The sequence below is a fragment of the Cryptomeria japonica genome, chromosome 3 (genome assembly GCF_030272615.1).
Source record: "Cryptomeria japonica chromosome 3, Sugi_1.0, whole genome shotgun sequence".
Lineage (NCBI taxonomy): Eukaryota > Viridiplantae > Streptophyta > Pinopsida > Cupressales > Cupressaceae > Cryptomeria > Cryptomeria japonica.
In genome coordinates this window covers 236,201,383-236,229,207 of record NC_081407.1, presented here as the reverse complement: position 1 = coordinate 236,229,207, position 27,825 = coordinate 236,201,383, and the positions used below count along the sequence as shown (strand labels likewise).

Here is a 27,825-nt window from a genome sequence, read left to right as displayed (position 1 = left end):
TAACCCATGGTTTGAGATGGATGCAAACTCATCTTTTGATAATCCACTCTTTGAGTTGGATGATGGGGCACTTCCTAATTTTGATTACACAAGTGATGATAATAATAAGATATGGGATCTAGGTGTAGCGTTCAGTCATGGGGTGGTACCAGTTGATTTGCTTAAGGGACCACCCAAGATCTTTGATGGCATGATGGTTGATCTTGTGGGTTCACCACAAGGAAAGGAGGACTATTTTGATCTATAAGATGTTGGAATGGAGAGACTTTGTGTTGAGACTTCAAGCATTATTGAATTCTCACGAGAGGAGGTTCATATGATGATTAATGCAACACAGCCTCAGCATGGTGGAGCCATTTCAAGGGTAAGTTTCTAACCCAAGATCATCAACATGGACTGTTGGAAACAAGTTGCTATTGAAGAAGTATACTGTGGAAGGTTAGGGTTCAAACAGCCATAGAGCTATCTTATGAGTCCATTTGTGTTCTTAGAAGTGGATTGGAGGAAGATTTTGAGCAAGATTTGGAATTATACTAAGTTGGTGACTCTTGGAAAGGTGTGTTTTAAACTGAGGTCATTATCAGATCTTTTATTTTGGTTGACGATTTTTAGTGGCATCAATTTTTCCTTTTTCAAGGTGCTGATTTTTCAAAAATCAGACTGTGAGTTGTTATTTTCAAACTTGAGCAGTTGAAAGTTCACACATTTTCAAATCATTTAGGCACTTGGAAAGGCACCAAAAGAATATTGCTTCTTGTTTCCATCTTGCAATTGTGGTTTGGACAGCAGATCACCATAAAGTTACAGCCATTATGCTAGAGTGCAGTAGGTTAAAAATGAGGAGGCTAACATTAACTTTCTCGAATTTACCCCAATGGTGCCATCAGATCATGATAATGAAGGGAAAATTTCCAAGGATGTGAATGAAATCTTGCAAGGTTTGGTTGCTCTATTTGTAAGAAAAGCAAAGAAGGTTTCATTTGCAAGTGCATGGCAATACAATGCTTCAAGTAGGAGTTACAAACCTATTGATGATATAGGATTGATTGGTTGATTGAGTTTGGCAATTGCTTGAGGCTAGGAAATTCTAGAGAGGAAGGACTGTAATGTCTCCATTTTATGCAATCTTGTTTTGTGAGCTTTTGGCCAGTTTTAGAGTTGTCTCATAAGCTTCTTAGTGTGCTAGAGAGAACTCCAAACTTCTCGGAGGATGTAGTTTAGTATTTTTGGGCTTTTGTGTGGGGCATTGAGCTCAATTGGCATTACGGATCACTGTGACACTTTCGGTAGTGTTTCCAAACTCCTGGGTTTTCTCCAAACTTCTTGGAGAGCACATCTATCTCTAGTACATCAGCTGATTGGCTTCAATCATCATCCTTCATCTTCAGTATCATCCTAGTCTCATCAGATTTTAATTCCAATTCAATTTCCGTGCTTTCTACAGCTTGTATGAGTTATTGAATATTAATTATTATTTCACTAATGTTGTCTAATATTGAGAAATAAGTAATTTCAAAGTTGGATGCCTATGAAGGGGCCTTTGTAAATGAAATATTATTATTATTTCAAAATGGTCTTTGCTTAGGGAAAAAGGAGTTATTATAATTTCCAATACAAATTCCCTCCAAAAAGCTATAAAAGGAGGTTTGGGCTCTCATTTTGCATATGTTGAAGATTCCTTGTGCTGTTATGTTGCTGGATTGAACCGACATGTTTTTCCATGGTTCTTTGAGGATGAAAACCCTTGTTGGATTCCTAGTTTCAGTTTTGAAAGATAATCCCTAGCTAGTTGGAGTGGTTCTATTCAGGAATCAGACAATGCTTCAATAGTGTTTAAGATTTTTGGGTTTTGGAGTGAAGATTTTTGAAGTGTTTTGATATTTCAGATTTACTCAGGTTTGGCTAAGGTATTGCTTCTAGATTTTTGCAAAGTTTGTTGAGTTGGTTGATTCAAGGGTTCCAGCATTGCCAGTTGTACCTGTAACTCGCATATGAGATGCTATTCTGTGTTTTTGGTGCACTCAGTTTGCAAGTGATGCTCGTTGTGGAGTTTGGAGCCGATGGATAAGCTTTGGACAGGACATAAAGTTGGTGATTGAGGTTGCACCATATATCAGCTAGATGTGGGAGTTGGAGGTCGAAGCACTGCTGTTTAGGGTGTTTATTTTAATTGTTTGGAGTCACCCATAAGTGGAATGAAAGTTAAATGTTTTGCCAAAATAAAGAAAAGAGTTTAGTGAAGATATTGCCCTTATTCGGTTGCTGTACCAGCAAGTTATCACTTGTTTTCAGATCCAGAAATTCTGAAAACTATATCAGTCTGATTTGTTATCTACTGACTCATGTTTTGGGGTTGATTTGAAGTGTTATAAGCTAAATCTCAGTTTCAGGAAGGTTTCTTGCATTGGTGTAATATATGAGGTGAATAGTGAGTTGTGTGATGTATATCAGCACTGCTTTAGAGCATATCAGATTTGTAGGTTGTTGTCTCCTGCATATTGAGGCTGAATGATAGTCCTTGGTGAGTGTGAGGCTATTAGTAACCTTTCGGGGTGTTTATTGTGAGATTGGAGGGGCCTCTTGAAGGTTTCACACTATGGATTGACTTTGCCTGCAAACAAGATAAATCAGACCTACAAAACATTTATTCAGTCATTTTCAGACCCATTAAATTTCACACAGTAGTTTTGATTTGGTTTCCAGACATGTGATTGCATATTTTGATGATTGAAGGTATGTTGAGCATAGTTCCTTAAGGTTGGAATTGATGGCACTGAACCATACCAATTCTGGTGAGCTAGATATACCAAGTGTTTTGTGAGCCATCTAGTTAGCATTCCAGTCTGTTCCGTCCTTGAACAGCAGTCTTAAAGTGCAGTCAGACCTCCTTTGCAGCCTATCACATCTCTTCGTTCAAGGTACACCATCGTTGTTTCAGTTGGGTGTTGGTCTAATGTATTTGGGTATTTTGGGAAAGTGATCTCATCTGTGTTAAATGTATCTGCTCTTGTATTGGCACTTAATATCAGTGAATACTGAATAACATTGTTGGCATGCTTATGTTGATCTGTCGATCTATATAACAGCAGTGATGAGTTATGTTATGTTGCATGTCAAGCTTACATAGTGTTTGGCAAGGATAAAATAATAAAAATAAATCTAGGGTGGGTATTACAGGTATGTACAACCTTAGGCCTCTTAGATACACAACAAGGCTGAAATTAGTTTATTTCAGTCTCTAAGATATCTTCAAAAGCTCCCTTTACATACTTAGTTCTTCTCTTTTGATTATTACAGTCTGTTGACTGTATGAACTCTCCAAGAATTCACTTTAATTCAATGTCAAATCCTTCTATGATGCCTCTTGGGGATTTCGCAACTGTTAAATATATTTGGACAGTCTCATTAGGGATCTCAGAAGTCATAAGAAAGCAACTAGAAGAGGAATTCAAAGTATTCTCGGACAATAAATCCATTTCAGAACATATGACAAAACTGCCACCTAGTGAAACTGGCAGCTTCTCTCAAAAACCTGGGGTGCTTCATTTCTCTCAAGTTTTCTAGCTTCTGACGTCTACACCCTATGTCACGTGTCTTTTGAACTGTGTTTCACTTCTCCTAAGAATTCACTTGATATATTTACAAATCAAATTGGTGGTTGAATAATGAAATGAATTTTTACAGATGGAATATATCATCAAAAATAACGGAAACACTATAAATTTGCAAAGAAAAATAATTTAAAGGCTTATTAATAATATAAGAGTAATAGAATAAATGCTGATTCTAAAAAATAATAATTTGATTGACAAGTATTGAAAATGTGGTGAGCTACTGATGGTATCACTATTTAGTTGACAAATTACTTCTGCTCGATGTAGCCTTATTATTACTTTCATAGTTGGATATGCTCGGATTTGCCATAACGTTGGAAGTTTGTTCGCAAATGCAATTGGTGAACATAAAACCAAAATTATAAATGGGGAAGCAATATGGTTATTTGTTCATTTGTTCCGTCTCTGTGTAGAGTTTTCTGCATACCCAAGGAAGCTGGCCTGGAGAACAATGGGGTCTGCTCTTCTCTGAGGAGTGTGAAACTGTGAATTGTCAGTATTATTGGAGCAACCATGTTATGTTTGCTAAACCTCCTACAATTGATCCCACTTTCACTACTTTCTGGAGAATGGATTAGATTACATCAATGGGAGACCTTGTAGAACCCAGATATATGTTTGATTTGTCTCAGATATTGAAGAGGATGGATTTGTAATTTTGTAACCGATCTTGTCATTGGAACTTGAAACTCGAGTTGAGCTTACTCCCTGTTATATGCTGGTTTTTTCTCGGACATTGAAGAGGCTGGGCTTGCAGCTGCACTTGTGGTTGGAACTTGGAATTCAGATTGGACTTAATAGTTTGCTGAAATGTGTGGAAATATATGACAAGTTCAGCTAGAAGTGTAAGGTTATAAACTTATAAGTAGAAATCACTCAAAACAATTTGTTGAGAGATTAGGAATTTTGGAAGAGACAATGACCCTTCTGTAGGACATGATAGACGTGAACTTATTAGAAGATCTTGATCCATCTGTATGTACTGTGTCTATGTTCAAGTTTTGTATCTGAATGAATCAAAACCAAGAGTCTTGAAGCTATCAGTATTAGAATATATGTCTTTTTCTTTTCTTGGATTGGTGAAGAGTCGTGAGGCTATGTAGTAATGTTTTAGTTTGCTCCTTTATTCTGTTTGGACAGGAGGCATACATGTTATTTGAAAAGTTTTACTCATGCAAGTTTGCAAGGGTAAGAATGAAAACACACACAAAGAATTAAACAAGAGAAGCAAGGCTACATTATAGTAACCTGATTGAAGTGGCAAACAGTGCAGGCTCTTGTTGTACCAAGCCAATGTGCTGCCTCAAAGCCCGCAGATTCAGCTCCCTGATGTCAGTCTCATCTATCACAACCTTTCCAAAGACTGGATCGTAGAACCGCATTATGAGAGCAATGATGGAACTTTTGCCTGACCCACTCTGTCCAACCAGGGCCAGGCTCTGGCCAGCTGGTATAGACAAATTCAGGTCCTTGAAAATGGTTGCTTGTGGGCGGGTCGGGTAGTGGAATTCTACAGACTTGAACTCTATGTTACCTTTTATCTGCATCGAACTGTATTCTGGACTGTCTGGATCAATATGGGTTTTTCTGTCCAAAGTCTGAAAAACCGAATCGAGGGCCTGACCACCCTTGATGATATCAGGTGCAAGGCTCAGGGTCTCTGCAATGGCTACTGCACCAAAGATTACTACAACAAATATTCTTATCACATTCCCAAAGTCTGTGATGTTGTCCTTAATCAATTGGGAGCCGTACCAGAGGGCCAGGGCATAGGAAGAATACATGCACATTTGGGAGAGGCCATATATAAAACCAGAAATTTGGGCACGGGCCAAGATTTGGTTCTCCACGCTTCTGAGCTTATCATGGAATGAGTTTAGGACTTTTTGTTCTGCATTGAATGCTGCTACTGTTCTGATGTTGCTGACTGCCTCCCCAGCTACCATAGTGGCTCTGCTGTGAGCTTTGGCTATGTCTCCCACAAATCCTTTCATGGCAAGATTCTGTCAATGAACAGTCATGGGCAATGCCAGTGGATGTTAAACATATAAAGGGATCAGAAACCAATGAGCAACAAAAATGAAATTAGTATTTGTATGTAAAAATAGTTTTGAAAGCTTTTGAGTTTTTTTTTCCTTCATGGTGTTTCTTTGCAGGGAACACTAAGTATCCTTTGCAATTAAGTTATAAACAGAGCAATTGCAGATTTTATATAAAGCCTTATTTTGTAAGTTAATTGTCTTCTTGTCAATGATAATAAAATAAGATGTACAAATTAAAAAGATGCTAGGATAGTAATTTGAAAATTCAATTGAGATTTAGAATCAAAGGATCGGAAGAAACATGGATACTACAGTGCATTATTCAATTCAGTTCTTCTCTACTCATCTTTAACCAGCTATTCATACACTTGAGTCTTTGATGTTCTTGCTAGTTTGTGCTGTTGTCTATTGTACAGGATGCCTTGAAATACAATTTAGACAAGGTTTTTGCACTTCCATGTGTCATTTACATCATTGGTATAAGCAAAGACAATTGCCATAAAATTCTGCAACTTATATAAGATTAGATGATGGGGAGCTTATCCTTATTCCTTAAAGCTTATTTGATTGATATGCCAAGACATTTTGGAAGGTACCATAACTTATTTCTTAGATTGGTCTTCAAATAGTTAAGACTTATATTCTTGTTAACTCCTTTAATCCTCTAATATTTTAGCTGTTTCACCTGGTCACAGTAACATTTTTTAGTCCATTTTCATCACTTTAGCCAGGCACCATGTAAAATGTCAGACATATTTATGACTTCTGGTCCTCAGCATAAAGTTCGTTCATAAAACACCAATTTATTATTTATCTAAGCTGCCCAATCTATTGTCACAAAACCTGCCAGAAAACCTGCCAGATGCATGACGAACTTGGCAAGTCCTGATGCAAGTCAGGTAAACAAAGCCTGCAGATTTTCTAGCTTGTCTCAGTGAGTTTCTGACAGACTCACTGAGTATGCCAGACTTGCTGGGACTAGCAAGTTCCACCAGTCAGACTTAGTTGTCCACTAAACCCTCAAAAAACAAAGACAAAAAGTGACCTTCTATACTTTGGGCAACAAATGGCAATTAAAGTGTTCAGAGCAGCCCATTGTACATTCGCAGGAGTCCACAGTCAATTTGGAGAAGCCCACAATCAATCAGCCTAAGTTATTCATTATTTTCCAAAAAAGCATTCATGAAAATCTCTTTGTAACGTACTAACATTTATTTACCTCTGCAAAGGCTGCGAGAACGAGAAGAGGGAAGGTAGCCAGTACAACGAAAGCGATTCTCCACTGCATTATAAAGCATAGAGTGAAAATGGTGAGCAGCGTGGTAGTATTTTGGATGAGTATAGAAACACGTTCAACAATGGCAGATCTGACGGTAAATGAATCCGAGGCCAAACGTGAGACCACTTGGCTGCTGTTATTCTCTTCCTGATCAAACCATCCAATTTCATTTCGTAGAATTACTGCATTAACAACATATTAATATTTAAAACCAAACAAAATATAAAGCAAAGTTGGATTCAGAAATATTCACAAACTCTGTAGATGTGCCTTCAAGCTCACTTGGAAAAAAAGAAGAGAGAAGCGTATCAGGACTTTACTAGAAAGGAGGTCTATAAAGATAAATTAGAGAAAATAGAAATAAAGATAAAACAGTGAATTCAACAATAACATATAAGGAAGATGGCAAAGTGTGGCCTGTCTCTCAGAAGTACACACAACAATGGACCTGTATTATTGAATTTAATTCAACTTAGATATTAATGTCCATAAATGATCAAGAATGGCCACGGAAACAGAAAATATTATACAGCTGAAAAGTTATACAATGAATACTTACTGCTCAAGACAAACAAGAAATTCCAATATATATTATATGCAATGCGTGATAACCATAGTTGTGTCAAGCAATTACTCTCAAAAATAAAAATTCAAAGAAATTAAAACTCAAAACTGTATCAGGGAAATGGTCCCCAGTAAAAGAAACTCAAGAAACAAAAACATGAAGTTACATCTTCAATACCTGACAACCTGAAGTTGTGTCAAGATACTAATCTCCTGATATTGAAATCGAGAAGAAATTGATTAGGGGTCATGGTGTTAGCAAGATGGGCATTGCTTGGGTGATCTTATCCTTGATTTGCAGTTGTAAGGGAAGCGTTCATCCAACCCTTACCATTAAAATCAATATCTGACTTGCAGACAACATATATTCAACTCAAAATTGATTGATCCTGATGTATGGGAGCTCAATATATCTCATCTGGTTGCATTTAATTTGCATTTTTGTTGAGATTTATGTTTGGAAGTTTAATAAAATTGGTTAGAAGTTAGACAGGTTTTGATCTCTAGTAGCTGGGATATGTATGCCAATCTCTCTCTTAAGGCTCTTCCAAGGGCAGGCATAGATCACAACACTATCCTTCTTACCTAGGAAGATAACTCCAAAAAAGGCCCCTTTCCTTTCAGGTATGAGATTATGTGGACTCTCCATCTTGACTTTAGGAATCTTATTGAATAATGGTGGAATTCTCTGGTAAATGGTACCCCTATGTTTAAATTTGTCCAAAAACTAAAACTCATCAAGGAAAAAGTCAAATGATGGAACAAAATTTCTTTTGGAAATATCTTTCACAGAAAAAAGGTCCTTGAGGATAAGCTTATTCAGATTCAGCCGGGTTTGGAATTGAATAATGATAATGATACTATGAACCTTAGTATGGAGGAAAGGAACTTGAGAACCCAATGATTTAAATTATCTAAAGAAGAAGAAATTTTCTAAAAGCAAAAATCACAGATTCAATGGCTTATGGAAGGTGAAAGAAACGTTAAATTCTTCCACTAATCTACTATGAAAAATAGAAGCAGGAATAAAATTAGAAGCCTTGAAAAGGATGACAGTTCAATGGCTATTGAGGAAAGAGAGATTGATGAGGTTGTTGTTTCCTTCTTTGCTGATTTTCAAGCCAATAGACATAATATAAATGAGGATATGGAGGAAATGCTGAATGTTATTCCCCACGTTATTGAGGAGCAAGACCAGAAGAATTTGTCTCGGCCTGTCAAAATTCAAGAAATCAAAGATGTTGTCTTTTCTTTTGGTGCCTTCAAAGCCCCTAGACCGGATGGGTTCCCACCAACCTTTTTTCAAGATTTCTGGGAGGTGATTGTTGATGATCTCTTTAATGTTGTTCTTGATTTCTTTGGAACAGGTAAACTGCTGAAATAGGTTAATGCTACTTTTATAGATTTAATTCCCAAATCTGAGCATGTGGCTTCTATGAAAGACTTTAGGCCTATTAGCCTATGCAACATAGTTTATAAAATTATCTCTAAAGTGCTGGTTAATAGGCTTAAGTTGGTTCTGGATAAGAGGATCCCTCCTAATCAAAAAGGATTTGTTAAAGGAAGGCACATTTTGGATGTTGCTCTCACTACTCATGAGCCGATTCATTCCATGGAGTCCAATAAGAAATTGGGTATGCTGTTTAAGATGGATATATCTAAAGCCTATAATAGAGTTTCTTGGAAAATTCTTATTGAAGTTCTTAAGAAATATGGTTTTTCTAGAAATTTTTGAAAATGTTGATTGAGTGCATGACGACCCCTTCCTGTTCTATGCTGGTTAATGGCTCTCCCTGGGGTTATTTTTCTTGTGGGTGTGGGTTACAACAAGGGAATCCTCTCTCCATCTACATTTTTATTATTGCTGCTAAGGTCCTTGGTAGGACTATTAAAACGTACCTGGATAGAGATCAAATAAAAGGTGTGAAAGCTGCCTCTTCGTTGCCTCCTCATCAAGAATTTGTGGATGACACTATCACTTTTGGTGAATCCTATGTAGTGGAAGCTAAACGATGGAAGGAAATTCTAAATCATTATGCCTTGATATCAAGGCAACACGTTAATTATAACAAAAGCAAGCTCTTTTTTTCATACCACCCCAAACCTCCAATGAATAATGCTTCAAATTCTAGGATGTAATGTTGCTACTCTCCCAGACTCCTACCTAGGGCTGCCTCTTATCTCTAAAAATCCTGCCTCTAATTTCTGAAACTATATTGTTGAAAAAGTGCAAAAGAAGTTGGCTTATTATAAAGGGAAGCTTCTAAGTCAGGCTAGTAAACTTAAGCTACTAAAGTCCTCCTTACAGAATGTTCTTGTTTATTATCTTTCTCTATTCAAGATTCCAGCCAACCTAGCGGATCAACTTGAGCAAATTCAGAGGAAATTTTCATGGACTGGCAATCAAGAAATCATCTCTCCCTAGTCAAATGGGATATCTGTAGACCTAATAGACTTGGAGGACTGGGTATAAAACACATTAAAATCTTCAATAGAGCTCTTGTTGCTAAAATTGGGTGCCAAATCCTAGAAGGAGGAAAGGACTGGGTCCAGATTATAAGAGCTAAATATTTGTGTAATGTTCAGCACAATCACTTTGTTCATGATGTTGCTCTTCCCCGTGGGTCAGTGATTTGGAACAATTTAATGAAGATTAGGAACATGATCAAGCAAGGTAATAGAATGTTAGTTGGGGATTGAAAATGTACTCTGTTTTGGGAGGATGAGTGGAATGGGAATGTTTCTTTATCTTCAATTAATGGGGTTCAACTAATCAAAACGACTCTTACTAGGTGTAATGGAAATTTTTTTACATGGGTACGTGGTCTGAAACAGTGTACCACCTAGGTGGAAAGATTTTGGAGCTTAGTAAATCAATCGTTAGCCCATTGATAGTTCAGAACAGCATGCCAAAGATAGGGTAGTTGAATCCCTCTACCAACATATGGTAGATTGCTCCTTTATCTCAGATTATAGGGAGGATGAAATAATCTAGAAGGCTAACTCCTTAGGCAATTATTCAATGAAGTCTTCTTTTAATTCATTGATTAATTATCCTCAAGAGAATTTTAATTGGCAAAGTATCTAGATTCCAAAATTTATCCCTAAGATAAATGTCTTTTGGTGGATCAATGCTCACAATAATATCACCCTTGATAATTTGAATAAGAGCGGGTTTATGTTTGTTAATAGGTTCTCTCTTTGTTATAAGGATGTTGAAAGTATCAAGCACATTTTTTTTCACTGTCCCTTTGCCTAGGATCTTTGGTCGGTTGTTCTCTCTGATCTTGCTGTTTACTGGATTCTCCCCAGTAATATGATATAGTTTCAGGATTCTTGGAACCTTTGCCCCTTCTCCCACCCGATAATTGTTGATCTTTGGAAGTTGATTCCTTCTTTTGTTTGTTGGGGGCTATGGAAGAAGAGAAACAATCGTATTATCAATGAGCAATCTGAATCAGCTAATGAGTTGTTTATGATGATAAAACAGAAAATCGAAGAAAATATCAATGTTGTTTCTTTTGGATTTTCTAAATCCATGCTGTCCTACACTGAGATGAGGCAGAAACAAGTTTGGGGTTTAAACCAGAACCTTACTAAGATAATTTGGCAAAAGCTTCTTCTCAGAGGGTTAAGCAAATGGCAACCCTTGGAGGATGGGAGGGTCAAATGTAACTTTGATGGCTGTTCCAAAGGAAACCTTGGGATCTCTAGCACCAGAGGGGTTATAAGATAGGATATAGGTAGACTTATTGAATTTTATGGGAAGAAACTTGGAATTGGAACTAGTAATAGTGTTGAGGCAATTGCTGCTTGGATAGGATTGAAGAGGTTGAAGGACCTCAATTATCAGAATGTTGTCCTTGAAGGGGACTCTAAACTTATTGTAGATATTCTCAATGGGACTACTGTAAGTTTGGGGAATATCAAATGCATCATGGAGGACAGCAAATGTATCCTTAGAAGCTTCACTCATTCTAAAGTCATGCATGTTTATAGGGAAGCTAATAACCTTGCAGATGAAATTTCAAACTGAGCCATTAATTTTAATGAATGGAGGCATATCGAGTTTATTAATTACTCGACTAAGGTGAAAGAACTATTGTTTAATGATAGAGGTAACTTTCATAATAATGATAACCCCTTTAATTCATTTAATGTTGACCATGGATTTTAATTATATGGGTGTTAATCAATGGGTGTCTGCCTTGATCAAATATCTCCTTAGCATGAGTTTATTTGCCACGTCACAAACGAAAAGGGAGGGTGGTCATTTCCTAAATGGTTTTTTTCATATTTGCATGTTGTATAATAATGGCAAGTTTTGTTGAAGTATGCCTTGGGGATTGGAAATCTTATTGATTTTCAATTCATTTGTGTGATAGCTTTAATCCTTAATGATTTTGCTCAAACATATTAGTTAAGCCACATTTTGTGTTGGGTTCTCAATAGTAATTTCGCTGCGTAATTTCAATTGGTTGTTAAGGTTTTCTACCTTTTGTGATACAAAAGATAGTATGGCAAGGCCTGTGAAACGGTTGAAACCAAGGAAATGTAATGTCCCCAATTTTAATAGAGTGACTTAATTAAGTTAATTAATTAAGTGGTTCTAAATTTTAAATAATATCATAAGGACTTATTTAATTAATTAATTTAATTATTAAATAAAGGGGCTCAAATTAATAAAATAATAAACTTTTGGTGTCGGCCGTTTGTAACCCTTCAGGAACAAGGAAAACTTTAAGAAATCCCCCCCTTGGACAAGGTGTAAAAACCTGGCGAAAGTTGTATAATTCCAAGGAAAATTTTAGTTTTACTAGCGAATTTTTGTGGTTTACGAATAAAAATAATAATCTTCGTTGGCGAATTAGCCGTGATCGCTCAAAGTTTGTGAAAAATCCTGGCGAATTGTACTGTTTTTAAAACCCAAAAAATAATTGCATGGGCGAATGGTAATGTTTTTAAAACCAGAAAAATATTTGCATTGGCGATTTCAACCTATTTTCAAACCATAAAAATAAAATATTGGCGATTTCATGCTAATTTCAAACCATAAAAATAAAATATTGGCGATTTCAAGCTGTTTTCAAACCATAAAAATAAAATTTTGGCGATTTTAAGATTTTAACTTTAAGTAATTAAAACACGTGGCACACAGTCGTCAACTCTCTGCCTCTCACAGTCGTCAACTCTCTCTATCTCCAACTTGCAAGCTGAAAATGCTAAGCCTTCTTAACCTCGAGATCTAGCGACTAAGGGAAACTGAACTAGCACTCACCAATTCTCGACCACAAATGTTAAGTCCTCGTCACCGCAGTGACTTGGAGATAGTGGTAACTTAAAAAATTTAACCCTTGTCACGTACTCGCCAACATTAAATTGTTTATCTCAGACCAACTCGAGACCTCGCGACCAAAGCAATTTCACTAACAATCTCCAGCTCGGTAAAATAAAACGCTAACACCCAAAAAGCTAGAGACCTCACGATGTAAACCCAAACCAACTTGTCGCCAACTCGTGGCTTGATCACGTCTTCAGACATTTTACCTCACGAGCTAGCGATAACCATAAAACTTAACCACAAACTATCTGGTCACTAGCTCGCAACCTAAAATTTTTAAGGCTTGGATGCTGACTCGTTCCTGAGGGACTAGTTTGAAGGTTTCTCTTGAGTCGAGGTTGATTAGACAAGCGAGGATGAGGGTTTCAGAGGCATAAAAGGATTTGATAGCTTCTGAGTTAGAGATGGGAGATCACAGATTTCTCTGAGAAATAAGAGCTCAGGTTGCTTGTAGTTGTTGTCAGCGATTTTGAAGCAGAATTTGTCCAATCAAGGAGGAATAAAATCAGAACAAAATCGTTCACAATAGATGAGCCTTAGCAGGATGCAGTGGATTTGATAGGCATGGTGATGACTTCTAGGAATCTAGAGTCTACAGTCATGTTGAAAACCACCAAAATGATAATTTTTCACGTGAATGCAGAATGAGCATCACCAAATGAAGTGTGAAAATGTTATAAATACAATGGAGTGGTGACTTAATTGGTAGAAGAGAAAATAAACCTTTTTCATTTTCTGAGAGTGGTTTTTTTCCTCAGAAAGGAAGATGATGTTTGAGCAGGATTGTGCATGGAGTTGTACTTGTTGTGTGCTCTGTGATACCGGATGGGTGTTTTTTTGTTTTCTTCTGTGTGAGTTTGTTTATTGTCAGAGGGGTTGTGAAAGTGAGAAGGATTGCCAGAGGGGGTGTGAAAGCCTTTTTTGTCAAGAAGGGCCAAGCATGGCACATCCTCTGCTTCTACTCTGCCATAGGATGGCAAGGGGTTTGAAGAAGGATCCCACAGAGGAATGAAAGAAGGATTTGTTTGGGTTGGGAGTGGCAGCCAATCATCTTTGTGATGACATGGAAGCTGCAACCCCCCCCCCTTCCAACAGATTACATTTACCCTAAAGCTCCTGTTTCCACTTTCACTGATCGTGGGCATGAAGGCTCAAGTTGCTCTTTCCATTTTATCCATTCCTAGGCATGAAGGCTTCCTCCTCAATTTGGAAACGATCTGTTGGACTTGGACAGAACGTAACATCTCACATTCCATCCGAAATGAAGGCATCAGGGTGATAATGGCATGGCTCAAGCAGTTTTGCAAGTTGTATAGTCATTGGGGTTCCTTTTCTGGTTCCAGTAGTGATTCTAGACTCTAGGTGAAGGGAGCAAGTTGTATACTGTATAGTCATTTACAAAGCAAATGAAAAGCATTTAGTGTCAAGCTTTGTCTATATATAAATTTATTTTGTGTATAATTCTATCTCTTTCAAATGATCAGAATCATGAGATTTTTTTTTTTCATTTGTTACATTGTTATGGTGTATTTAATTTTTCATTTAATGCTTCCTAATCCTATTATGCCTAGGAATGCAAAATTTGAGTTAGTCTGGAATCATATTAAATAATTAAGGATTCACCTCATTGTAATTGGTGGGCGGATTATAGACAGTCGTAGAACACCTCCATATATATTACATAAACATCAATAGCATATAAAATCATAAGAGTATTAAGAATGAAAGTATTAAACACCACAATAGATTATTAGATAGGAATACAATTATACAACATAATTAGTAAAACATGAAGACAAAAGACTAGTGCCTTATCCTAGGGCATAGAGTCACTTACAATTCAAGACAACCTGATAATAAACTTCAATAAGATTCATTTGCAGATAAATAGGAATGAAATTATGAATAATGCCATTACATACAGTTACACAACCCAGATTCATATGTAAACTGAAAAACCCTTGACCATTCAATTCACAGTGAAAACATAAATTCAACACAAAGACAATTATGTGAAGATTGCATTGCTCAAACTGCAAATGATATTGATATTATATTCATAATGATATCAGAAAGTAAATTCACAATGCGATTCAACTATGCACTTATCAAATTCTTGAACAGTTGAGCTATTATAACTATATTAATATAAGAGTTTTCAAGTTCAACATCATTGATCAATAAAAGTGGCAACCTCAACCTGAGGATTCAACAAGCTTAGGATTACTATGAGGAATCTTGGGTAGCAACCTCAACCTGAGATTTCTTCTTTGGCTTTAGCATGGCTTGCCACCTGTCCACCTCTTTGTCTGTTGGCCAACTGAATGCCTTTACCTCTTCCAACTTTGCAACTGAATCTGCCCATCTGGCATCTGTAACTGCCCTGGACTCAACAATAAACTTTGCATGGTCAACCTCAACCTTGAATAGTGAATCAAGCAGACCATTAAGGAAATCAGCATCAACCTGTTCATTTACATGCTTGATTATTTCTTCTTGCTCCAGAATCAAATCAAATTCGCTGGTCCAATTAGAAACTGATTTCAAATCTCCATTACTACCATAAATTGAAGGCACCAATTTATTATAACCTTCCCCAAATGTCTACAATTTTTCATTTATAAGCACATCCTTCCCTGTGAAAAATGCATAAGTTGCATTCATTACCTCCACCATGTCTTTAGTGTCACTAATCTTGGGAGGGAACTCGTCACTATACATCATTGCAGTATCTAGCTTATCCATTAATTTTCTTCTTCATAACCAAACATTGAACAAAGGTCCAAGAAAAGCGACAGCCTCAGAGGATGTTTTGCTTGCCTCTTTCAAAGAAATGTGCATATCATGCACAACCATAAATTTGTCTTTCAATACACTAATCCTGTGTTTCAGAATTCCAAACACAACAAAGATAGCCTTGACATTTTGTTCCTTTTCAAGCTTTTCAATTTTCCCTACTTATCCCTCCATTTTTGCTATCACATCAACTGGTATTTCTTGTACTTGTTCTGTAATCTGTATTGGAGGGGGCTCATTTGCAATTTTTTCTTTCAACTCCACTAACTCTTCCTCCAGAGCGCCCTTCTTCATCAGTGTCTCCTCATATTTTTTAGACAATGCAATCAATTGGGTATATGTTTCTGTGTATCTTCTTGACAAATCCTCTGTTTTTTGATAAATTCATGAAAGAAACTTGAGTAAAAAATGAGGCAATCTCCGTGTCAGTTGTGTTCTGCAAGTTCCAAATCATTCTATCAGCTTTCTTTTCTACTTGGATATTTAGAAGGTGGGGCTTTTAAGTGGAAGGGGCCAAAGACCAAGCAGCAAGTGTCTTTGACTTAGGATTAAATCCTGATCCTCTTATTACATCTCCAATTTCAAATTTAGTTCTAAACATTGGGTCCTCTTGCTTCCTAATCTGATCAATAATAAAAATAGACTGGATATCCCAGCCAGGCATCATAATCATACCAATACTCTTTATCAATTGTCTTGCCTGTTCCACAGATATTTCCTCCCTGTCAAGATCATATTCCTGCAGTGCCTTGATGATCTCCTCTTTCTTTTCTTCATTTGCTTCCTCTATGATCAGATTTTGTTTTAATTGATTTTGTTTCAACCTTGTCAAAAAACTTTTAAATTCATTTGACTTAATAAAGTCATCATCTTTCATGAACTCATTTGACAACATCACACGCTCATCAAAGCCTTGAGCAAGGGCTTCGTTTGTTTCTCCCTGTTCTTCAATCTGCCCTGCTTCTCTAAGATGTGTCCTTATTTGATGAAAGTAGTGTCCTTATTCTGTAACAATTGCTCTAGTAGGGTCTCTCCTCACAATTGTACCGACCTTAGTGGTTATTCGTTTCTTCGCAGCTGGCACTCGGGTAGATTAAACTTCATCCCCACTCTCTACATCATCAAGAGACAAACTAAGTGGCCTCTTGCCATGTGAAGAATGTCCATCTTGGGGGTCTTGCTGCTGAGCAGTCACTTTTGGAATTTGAGGCATTTGTTCCATCAGAGTTTCATATAAACTCAGCATTTTGTTAATCCTCTCCAGGTACGGGCTATCAGGGCAAAAACCTGAGAAACTAGGGTCAGCAGCCAACAATTCTGCTTCAACTCTCATCAAATTTTTCCATTTTCTTCTCCTTTCTTGTACTTCATATTTTCTTAGCAAATTTCTAACCACGTCTTCATCATCCAATGGTTCATGGTCCTTTATTGTGGCCCGAGGTGTCATTTTTGGCATTGCAACTTTAATAAATTGTTCCGGATCACAGAATCTAGACACAGCATTAACCAACCTATACTGTTTAAGTAAATTGTTTACTTCATCAAAGGAACTCCTACCAATGGTAAAATCAGACGCAACCCAAAGCCTAGGAAGAAAAGAACCCTTCCTGTGTTTATTAAGGTATTCTTTTTCAACTAGGGTCAATTGCCAGATAAACTCCATAAAAGCAATCCTAATTGGAACAAATTTTGGTAAAATATGGGGAGGCTGAGGACACCCATAGACTCTCATCACAGTAAAGTTATCAAAAAAATAAAAGTCCCCCCCGTTATGTGAAATAGGCCAGTTTGGAACATACTAGTAAGGTCTCAAAACTCTCCTAACATTAATTGACAAGCGTTCCCTATTTATTCCTAGCATTTCCATAATTGGCGAAACAATCCAATTTTCAAAGAAAAGGAAAGAAGAATGGGGAGAACTACTGTCCCAAACCTAGGTCCATCTTTGTATTGGCACTAAGACACCGAATTCTTCTTTGAAAAGCTCCAATTCTTTATCCACGAACTCAACATTATAGAACAAGATTAAATGCATCAGCAATGAATAATGCTTGAATGTAGGGCTAGGTGCACCACTCTGAATTTTAACTAGAGCATTATGAATGTGTTCAACCACATAGCCCACATAATCATAATCTTTGTTAACATCTTGGTGTTGAATGTCCATAGCCATCATCAGTAATTCAGCTGACACTGTTGAATCTCCATCAAAACCCAAAACTCTTGTAATGTCCCCTTCTCAGGCGTAATGTTTCGGTTGAACGATGGCCTATTTCGGAGACCCGTAGGCTACTCAATGGGTGAAATTAGGGTTTTCAATTTTGGAGGTTGTTGTTGCTCGTGAATTAGAGTTTGGATCGCAGATTTTTTCTGGGTTTTCAAAGGGCTTCGCAATGGTATGTCCGGCTTTGCGTTCTGAGCACTTTTTGGAATTTACTATTTTTAGTAAATTCTATTTCTGGCAGTGGTCTTGATTATTTCGACACAGTTGGTTCTCTTCTTCAGTTGGTTTAGTTGGCTTCGTCACTTTTGGCCTTGGGATGTTTTTGGAGAGATATGTTCATTTCATTTAAATAATGTTATGTTTTAATGTTATATTTTAAAGTTGACCCCTTGGCCTAGCTTCATCACTTCAAGTTGTTTTAAAAGGTGGTCTTCAAGGGTGGACGCATCATGGAAGGAATTTAATATTTCCTAATGTCTAAAATCTTGCTTATGAAAAGGGGTGCCAACTTTATGAAGAGAAGTGAATTAAAATCAAGGTTAATTAAGCTTTTAAAAGTGGCACCATCTCTTGGAGGAAAATTCAAATGTGAAATTAGGGCGCACTTTCTAGAAGCCTCTAGAGATCCCTTGTTAAGCTTATAAATGGAGGCCTCTTCCCTTCATTTGGCATCTTATGATTATTGTAATGTTACTCTGTCGGAATGGTATTGGAGTTGCTTCGAGGAATGATTGCCTCCTAGCCTTGGCATTGCTTCTTGCTTGAAAGATAGCAACTAGTGGTGATTTAGTGTAGTTGTGAGAGTTGTAGTGGGGATTGCATTGTATCTTGAGTTGTGCTTGAAGTTCAGTTATTTGCATTTCATTTCATTTTCGGGAGTCGCGGTTAGCAAGGCAGATTTGTAGTTTCACTCATATATTTCAAAATAAAAACATATTCATTCTGGGTATTGCATATTTCCTCTTGTTTTGGCTGGGCGCTCCTTTGTGCAAATTTGTAGATTCTAATATGAAGTGTTTTATTTTATAGAGAAGAATCGCCATTCTTGCCTGGCATCACTGCTAGGAATTGCCTTGGGGTTCGTGATAAATAATCTGTTGTGTTAATGTCTCATTTCTTGGTATTGGTTGGGTCGCCTCCTTCATAGGAAGCCATTGCTTTTGGTTTTGGGTCATTCAGACTAGTATTGAGAGAGTAATGAGCATTTTAGTGATTCCATGTGTTGCTAATTAAGCATTTCACGTGCAGGTCTGTCATAAATCAAAATATTAAGATTGATCCTTGAGTAGAATTTCTTGGACTTATCATTTTTGTTAAGCCCGAGAGAGCCTTCTATATTGTTACAGCATTGTATAGTCTTAATCCTATGATCTTGGCGAGCATTTACTATCATATTGTAAGCTGAACAGTAGTACTGGCAGCATTTCTTCTCATTTTCATTTCACGCTTGTTATTTACATTTAATTCCATTTCTAAGTTCTTAGCATCTCCGCCATATGGTAGCTCCATTCCCACCCTGGGTTTGAAAGCACATGCTTGGTGTCGAGTTTTCCTTTCAGCGGTTGTAATTGTAAAGATCCTCTGACCATATGTTAGTCCATCTTGGGCACATTCTTGGTTAGAGTTGCTTTCAGCATGCACCAAGATCCTCTGACCATATGTTAGTCCATCTTGGGCACATTCTTGGTTAGAGTTACTTTCAGAATGCTTTAAGACCCTCTGACCATATGCTCACGCCTTGCCCAACTCGGGATCCTGGTGTACATTCTTGGTTAGAGTTGTTTTCCGCATCGTTTTGGTTTAAGTGCTAACCCTAACGGATGTGTGTTGCATTACTCTTTGTAATTGAAAAATTGAAAAAAATTGGTCTGGGATATTTCAGTGGTATTAGCGCTTCACATCCTACCATCCTGTGAAACAAACCTTCTATGAGTGATAGAGAAAGAAGATACTTAGCAAGGGAAGATACGAAGGCTGCAAATCAGTTTTAGTTTCAATGGTATCAGGTTCCTGAAGGTCAGACAGCATCAGAGGTTTTGAGGGCTCATTGGGAGTCTTCTCTAGAAATAGAAATGGGGGACAGTGAAAGGCCAGTGGGTGGTACTGAGAGGTTTACAAGCAGTCAGGATGAAAGTGGAAAAGGAAGGGAAAGAACACCAAGTCCGGGAAGGAGGTTCAAGAGGAAGATGGATGCCTTATTGGATATGGTATCTCTCATGATGGGGAAAATGGGTCAGAGTTCTAATTCACAGAACAATCAAGGGCACACCGAAGAACACAGCGGCTCCAACCAGCATAGTGAACATGCTGCTCCGCATACCTCAAATAGAACAAACATTTCTTCCAGGCCTTTTAAATCCACCTTCTTGGCACCAGTAAACCCTCAACCTGATCTGGGAGAGAGAATGCATCATTTGTGGAACAGTTGAGACTTGATCGTGCTGAGTATGAGTCTCTTCCTGATGAAATCAAGTTAGACATGTCTTACAATGATTTCATGGACCATAAAAGGAAGAATAAAGGACATGGGAGACATTGTGAACATAGGGAAGCAATAGTACAGAGGGATTTGCATCGAGCAATCAACAAGGTTATGCTTCCACATTTTGACGGGAGTGACAGTAGTTCAGCTAGAGCTTGGATACAGAAGTTGACAACTATCTAGCTCTTAGACCCATGACAGAAGAGGAGGCAATCAAGTTTGCTACGCTTCATTTAGATGGGGTAGCACACGAATGGTGGTACCATGGTCTAGTCACCTTGGGGCATTGGTCGATCACTACCTATGATGAGTTCACCGATAGGCTCATAGAGAGATTTGAGAAAAAGGATCCAAAAGTGCATTTCAAAGAATTGGCACAACTTAGACAACATGGCACAGTCGATGCTTACATAGCTGAATTTCAGAGGCTTTCAGTAATGGTCACAAGAATCACTGAGAGGCGGTTGGTGATCCTATTCAGTGAAGGGCTTATGGAACCACTCAAGGGTTGGATTAAAGCTTTCGATCCACCGTCCTTACAAGAGGCAATGAAAAAAGTAAGAAATATGGAGTGGGCTGCTCCTAAGGCAAAAATTCAATTCAAGCCATTATTTCACAAAAGGGATAAAGGAAAGGGACCTCACCATAAGGAGTTCAAACATCATAACACTCATGTCACAAGGCTGGATCCAAAGACTCTTAACGAACTCCGAAGAAAGGGGTTATGTTTCCAGTGTAGAGAAAAATGGTCCCAAGATCATATTTGTCCAAAGGGAGTCAAAATTCATCAAATTGAATACTATTCAGCTGGAGAAAACGATTCTGATTCTTTAGACCAACAATCAGATTGTGATGACAACGAAGTGGAAAGAGTTCTCAAAGAATCTGAAGGTGAAAAAGGAAGTGGGGGTACCTTGGCTCAACTTTCGAGCTTTCAAAAAAATGAATCCTTCAAGGTTCGAGGGATGATTAAGGGGCAGCGAATAATTGCTTTGATTGATACTGGAGCAACGCATAACTTCATTGATGAAGTGGTGGTGGCAAAGAAAGGGCTGCAAACAGAAGATTTTGAAGGCTTCAAGGTTATGGTTGCTGATGGGTTTCACATTTCTTGCACCAAGAAGATCCCAAATATGTCTATGCAATTGGGCAACTACGAAGTCAAGGATGACTTCTATGTAGTCAACATTGGAGATACGGATGCCATCCTAGGCATTCAATGGCTGCGTTCACTTGGAGAGATCTCCCTAAATCTGCAAACCATGGAGCTCAAGTTTCAATCCGATGGGAAGAAGGTGGTGTTAAGAGGAATGTCTAACGGTGGACCTCGGATCGTGTCATTCAAGCAAATGGCAAAGTTGATTTGGCATGATCAAGTTGAGTGGGCTGCGGAATGTATGATTCTCCCAGCTAGTCCGGTTGAAACAAAGAGAGACTACCCTCCTAATATCCAGTCCTTACTCACCAGGAAGAGTAAAGTGTTTGCTGATTTACCTCCTGGGCCACCTCCCGAACGAGGCTCAGAGCATGTCATAGAGCTCAAGGAAGGGGCTAAACCAGTTATCACAACTCCATATCAGTACCCTAAGAAGCAAAAGGATGAGATTGAGAAAAACATTAAGGAACTCTTGGAGATGGGCTTCATTCATCCAAGTAAGAGTCCTTTTGCTTCAGCAGTTGTTCTTGTGAAGAAGAAGGATGGTACCATTCGCATGTGTGTGGATTATCGTGCTTTGAATCAAAGCACCATCAAAAATCGATACCCCATTCCTAGGATAGATGAGCTCATAGATGAGCTACATGGAGCCAAGTTCTTCTCAAAGATTGATCTGAGGTCGGGCTACTACCAAATTCGGATGAGAGGGTCTGATGTTGAGAAGACAGCATTTAGATGTCACTATGGTCACTTCGAGTTTTTAGTCATGCCATTTGGGTTGACTAATGCTCCTACTACCTTCCAGTCTTGTATGAACAGAGTCTTTCAGAAGCAGTTGAGGAGCTTCGTGTTAATCTTTTTTGATGACATTCTGATCTATAGCAGGACATGGGAAGAACACCTCAAGCACGTAGAGGAAGTACTTAGCATCCTTGAATTAGAAAGTCTGTTTGCCAAAGAATCCAAATGTGAATTTGGAATGAAGGAGCTACTTTACCTTGGCCACATAATTAGTGCTGATGGAGTGAAGGTTGATGCCAAAAAGATCAAGGCAATAGTTGATTGGCCAACCCCAGAGAACTTGACTCATTTGAAAGGGTTCTTGGGTCTTTGTGGTTTTTACAGAAGATTTGTGAAGGGCTATTCACAGAACCCTGCTCCTCTTACTGACCTTACAAAAAAGGGAGCCTTTTGTTGGACAGAAAAGGCTCAAACTACTTTTGATAAGTTTAAGAAGATCATGAGCTCTTGTCCGGTTTTGGCAATTCCAAAATTCTCCAAGCCCTTTGAGCTACAGTGTGATGCATCTGGAGAAGGTGTTGGGGCTGTTTTGATGCAAGACAAGCATCCCATTGTGTTTGAAAGCAGAAAATTAAGAGGTGTTGAAAGGACCTACTCCATCTATGACAAGGAAATGCTTGAAATCATGCATGCATTAGCTAAGTTCAGACAGTATTTGGTGGGGAGCAAATTGTGGTCAAGACTGATCACAATAGTCTCAAGCACTTCATGCATCAGAAGGATTTGAACGAGAGACAACAAAAGTGGGTGAGTAAGCTTGAAGCTTACGATTTTGACATTGAGTATGTCAAAGGGAAAAACAATATTGTGGCTGATGCTCTATCTAGGAGACCTCATCTGAGTTCATTGTGTGAGCTCACTGCTGATTGGAAGGACATGTTGCTCGCTGATTATGCCAAAAATTAGTTGGCAATCAGCATCATTGAAGGTACTTTTCATGATGAAAGGTACAAGGTGGTTGACGGGCTGATACACTACAAGGGTAGAATCTTTGTGGTGGCTGATTCTAAGCTCAGAAAGAAGATTTTGATGACATTCCACTTGCTGGTCATCAGGGTTTCTTCAAGACATATAGGCAGATTCGGGAAAGATTTCCTTGGAAAGGGCTGAAAGGGGAAGTTCAACGCTACATCCAGGAATGTCCTACTTGTCAGATGAACAAGAATAAGCACACTCTACCTATTGGTCTGCTGCAACCTCTTCCCATTCCCAACCAAAAATGGGAAAGCATATCAATGGACTTCATCACTGGGTTGCCAAAGGCCCAAGGCAAAGATTGTATCTATGTTGTAGTAGACAGATTGACAAAGTTTGCTCACTTCTTTGCCATCACGAGCTCTTTTTAGCAGCTCAAGTTGCAGATTTGTTTTTTCATGAGGTGTTTAGATTGCATGGGTTGCTGAAAAACATTGTGAGTGATAGGGACAGCAAGTTCCTAAGCACCTTTTGGCAAGAAGTCTTCAGGATGAGTGGTACAGTGCTTACTCCAAGCACTAGTTATCACCCCCAAACCGATGGAAAAACAGAGATAGTGAACAACTGGTTGGAAGGCTATCTGAGAAACTATGTTTTGAAGTAGCAAAGAGCATGGGTGAAATGGCTCCACATAGGCGAGTATTGTTACAATTCTTCCTTTCACATGTTAATAAGGATGTCTCCCTTCATGGCTCTCTATGGTTATGAGGCTCCTAGCTTTGCTGATTTGGTGTTTGGTGATAGCAAAGCCCCTCAAGCCAAGGATTTGTTGCAGCAAAGTCAAGACATCTTGAAATCTTTGAAGAACAACTTGCAGATTGCTCAGAATCAGCAGAAGATGTACACTGATCAACGACGCGTTGAGCGCTCTTTTGAGGTTGGAGATATGGTTTATCTTCGACTACAGCCATACAAACAGTCTACTCTCAAGAAGAGTGGAGCTGAGAAGCTCAAGCCTCGTTTCTATGGGCCATTCCAAGTCATTAGAAAGGTTGGAGCAGTACCTTACGAGTTGGAGCTACCTTCGAGTAGTAAAGTGCACAATGTCTTCCACGTGTCTCGCCTCAAGAAGGCACTTGGACATAATGTTATTGCTTCTTCACAATTACCACCTTTGGACGAACAAGGGCAGTTGATTTTGATTTCGAAGGAGATTATTGATTCCAAAGAGCATTCTTTGGGAAGAAGGACAATCAAGGAATACTTGGTGAGGTGGAAGAATTTGCCCTTGGAGGATGCAACTTGGGAGAATGAGGAGATTTTGCAGCATCCAAACTTGCAATTGCTTGAGGACAAGCAATCTTGGGGAGGGCGGACTGTAATGTCCCCTTCTTAGGCATAATGTTTCAGATGACCGATGGCCTATTTCGGAGACCCGTAGGCTACTCAATGGGTGAAATTAGGGTTTCCAATTTTGGAGGTTGTTGTTGCTCGTGAATTAGAGTTTGGATCGCGGATTCTTTCTGGGTTTTCAAAGGGCTTCGCAGTGGTATGTCCGGCTTTGCGTTTCGAGCACTTTTTGGAATTTACTATTTTTAGTAAATTCTATTTCTGGCAGTGGTCTTGATTATTTCGACACAGTTGGTTCTCTTCTTCAGTTGGTTCAGTTGGCTTCGTCACTTTTGGCCTTGGGATGTTTTTGGAGAGATAAGTTCATTTCATTTAAATAATGTTATGTTTTAATGTTATATTTTAAAGTTGACCCCTTGGCCTAGCTTCATCACTTCAAGTTGTTTTAAAAGGTGGTCTTCAAGGGTGGACGCATCATGGAAGGAATTTAATATTTCCTAATGTCTAAAATCTTGCTTATGAAAAGGGGTGCCAACTTTATGAAGAGAAGTGAATTAAAATAAAGGTTAATTAAGCTTTTAAAAGTGGAGCCATCTCTTGGAGGAAAATTCAAATGTGAAATTAGGGCGCACTTTCTAGAAGCCTCTAGAGATCCCTTGTTAAGCTTATAAATGGAGGCCTCTTCCCTTCATTTGGCATCTTATGATTATTGTAATGTTACTCTGCCGGAATGGTATTGGAGTTGCTTCGAGGAATGAATGCCTCCTAGCCTTGGCATTGCTTCTTGCTTGAAAGATAGCAACTAGTGGTGATTTAGTGTAGTTGTGAGAGTTGTAGTGGGGATTGCATTGTATCTTGAGTTGTGTTTGAAGTTCGGTTATTTGCATTTCATTTCATTTTCAGGAGTCGCGGTTAGCAGGGCAGATTTGTAGTTTCACTCATATATTTCAAAATAAAAACATATTCATTCTGGGTATTGCATATTTCCTCTTGTTTTGGCTGGGCGCTCCTTTGTGCAAATTTGTAGATTCTAATATGAAGTGTTTTATTTTATAGAGAAGAATCGCCATTCTTGCCTGGCGTCACTGTTGGGAATTGCCTTGGGGTTCGTGATAAATAATCTATTGGGTTAGTGTCTGATTTCTTGGTATTGGTTGGGTCGCCTCCTTCATAGGAAGCCATTGCTTTTGGTTTTGGGTCATTCGGACTAGTATTGAGAGAGTAATGAGCATTTTAGTGATTCCATGTGTTGCTGATTAAGCATTTCACATGCAGGTCTGTCATAAATCAGAATATTAAGATTGATCCTTGCGTAGAATTTCTTGGACTTATCATTTTTGTTAAGCCCGGGAGAGCCTTCTATATTGTTATAGCATTGTATAGTCTTAATCCTATGATCTTGGCAAGCATTTACTATCATATTGTAAGCTGAACAGTAGTACTGGCAGCATTTCTTCTCATTTTCATTTCACGCTTGTTATTTACATTTAATTCCATTTCTAAGTTCTTAGCATCTCCGCCATATGGTAGCTCCATTCCCACCCTGGGTTTGAAAGCACATGCTTGGTGTCGAGTTTTCCTTTCAGCGGTTGTAATTGTAAAGATCCTCTGACCATATGTTAGTCCATCTTGGGCACATTCTTGGTTAGAGTTGCTTTCAGCATGCACCAAGATCCTCTGACCATATGTTAGTCCATCTTGGGCACATTCTTGGTTAGAGTTACTTTCAGAATGCTTTAAGACCCTCTGACCATATGCTCACGCCTTGCCCAACCCGGGATCCTGGTGTACATTCTTGGTTAGAGTTGTTTTCCGCATCGTTTTGGTTTAAGTGCTAACCCTAACGGATGTGTGTTGCATTACTCTTTGTAATTGAAAAATTGAAAAAAATTGGTCTGGGATATTTCAACTCTGCATAATCCATAGATTGTACAATGCATATAATGGTGGAAAGGTGTGATTTCAAATGGTGGTTCGATACTCTCTGGAATTATAACCGGCTTCTTATTCACCCTAGGCATGTATCTGGGCATTGCATGCTTCTTGATAACACCTTTGTATTTGTCATAGTCCTCTGCAATCCACTCCAAATCTATATCTGTACATGCAGCACCAGTAATCTGGAAAGCTTCAACAAAGCTAGCTCTGTTAATTGAAACTAGGGCAAACTGGTTCTTTCTTTTGATTACCCTAGATACTGGGCAATAGCGTTTGCCCAACTCTTTGATCAAATCCACATCAACATACACATCTGGCACAATTAACTTTGCCATATTTAAATCCCAAGGGTTTGACATTGGGACACCCTTAACCCTATTTTTCCAGAAATAATGAAACAGAGCAGAACCAGTCATATTAAGCGTGGTAGGGTTTCTGCATTGGCTCCATAAATCTCTCCATGCCAAATGATTTGTATTCAAAGCAACAGAAGTCCCTAGCATCAAATCTACAAATTCATCTTTGTATTTCTTAACCATCGTTTCCTCAGTGGCACTGGCCTTGGAACCTCCAGGTCCACCTACTCCACTTGTCGTGGGCTTGGGCTTGGGCTTGGGCTTGGAACCTCTAGCACCACTGGTCGCCTTGCTCATTTTAGCTGCAGGAGAAAAACTTAACCAATTTTCTGAAATTTTCTCACACCCAACACTTTGAATTCTCCAACGTTGTTGCAGAGCTCAATTCACTGGATTACCTCGAAGATAGAATGCATTAATGCAATTATACAAAACCTTGGCTCGATCATGCAATTTATGGTATTTACTATTTGAATTTTGGGTGCCGTCACTTCTCTCAAGTCTCAAGTCTCATTAATTGCCACACTTGCATGAACTAGCTAGTAGCTACTGTGGCATAATATACATTAATTCAAACTTCAAACTGAAGTACTCGAGCGAAATTTGAATTCATGCCCTTCTATTTGATTGGTGATTGGCATTCAAAACTTTTACAGAACCCGGCAAACAAGTCCACGTGTTAGCGAGTTAGCAACAATGCTACCAAATCCTCTTAATCACAAGCTCGCAACCCCTTTTACGAATCCTCAAATAATCTCGTGAGTGAGCGACAGCTATTGATCTAACAAAACAACTTATTTCATCGCAAGCTTGCAACTAGAAACTTAACTTGACTTAAACCCTTGCAATCCCGCGACAACAAGACACTTAACCGCCTTCGCATGCTCGCAACACTTTTTGACTTAAGACTTACAAACTCGCAAGCATGCGATGACCACAAAATCAGACCAAAACTTACCTGTCGCTA

The 27,825-nt window shown here is 38.5% G+C and overlaps 1 protein-coding gene across 2 annotated transcripts in view; it reads right to left on the bottom strand.

Annotated features, from left to right (window-relative positions):
• Window positions 1-27,825, bottom strand: part of LOC131074395 (ABC transporter B family member 19) — a 56,000-nt gene that overhangs the window by 15,932 nt on the left and 12,243 nt on the right. For both annotated transcript variants that reach the window (XM_059218201.1, XM_058011019.2), the window contains 2 exons: window positions 6,876-7,117; window positions 4,863-5,617 (listed from right to left, as the gene is read on the bottom strand). In XM_059218201.1, coding sequence (XP_059074184.1) covers window positions 4,863-5,617; window positions 6,876-7,117 — 997 coding nt within the window. The remainder of the gene's footprint in view (window positions 1-4,862; window positions 5,618-6,875; window positions 7,118-27,825) is intronic.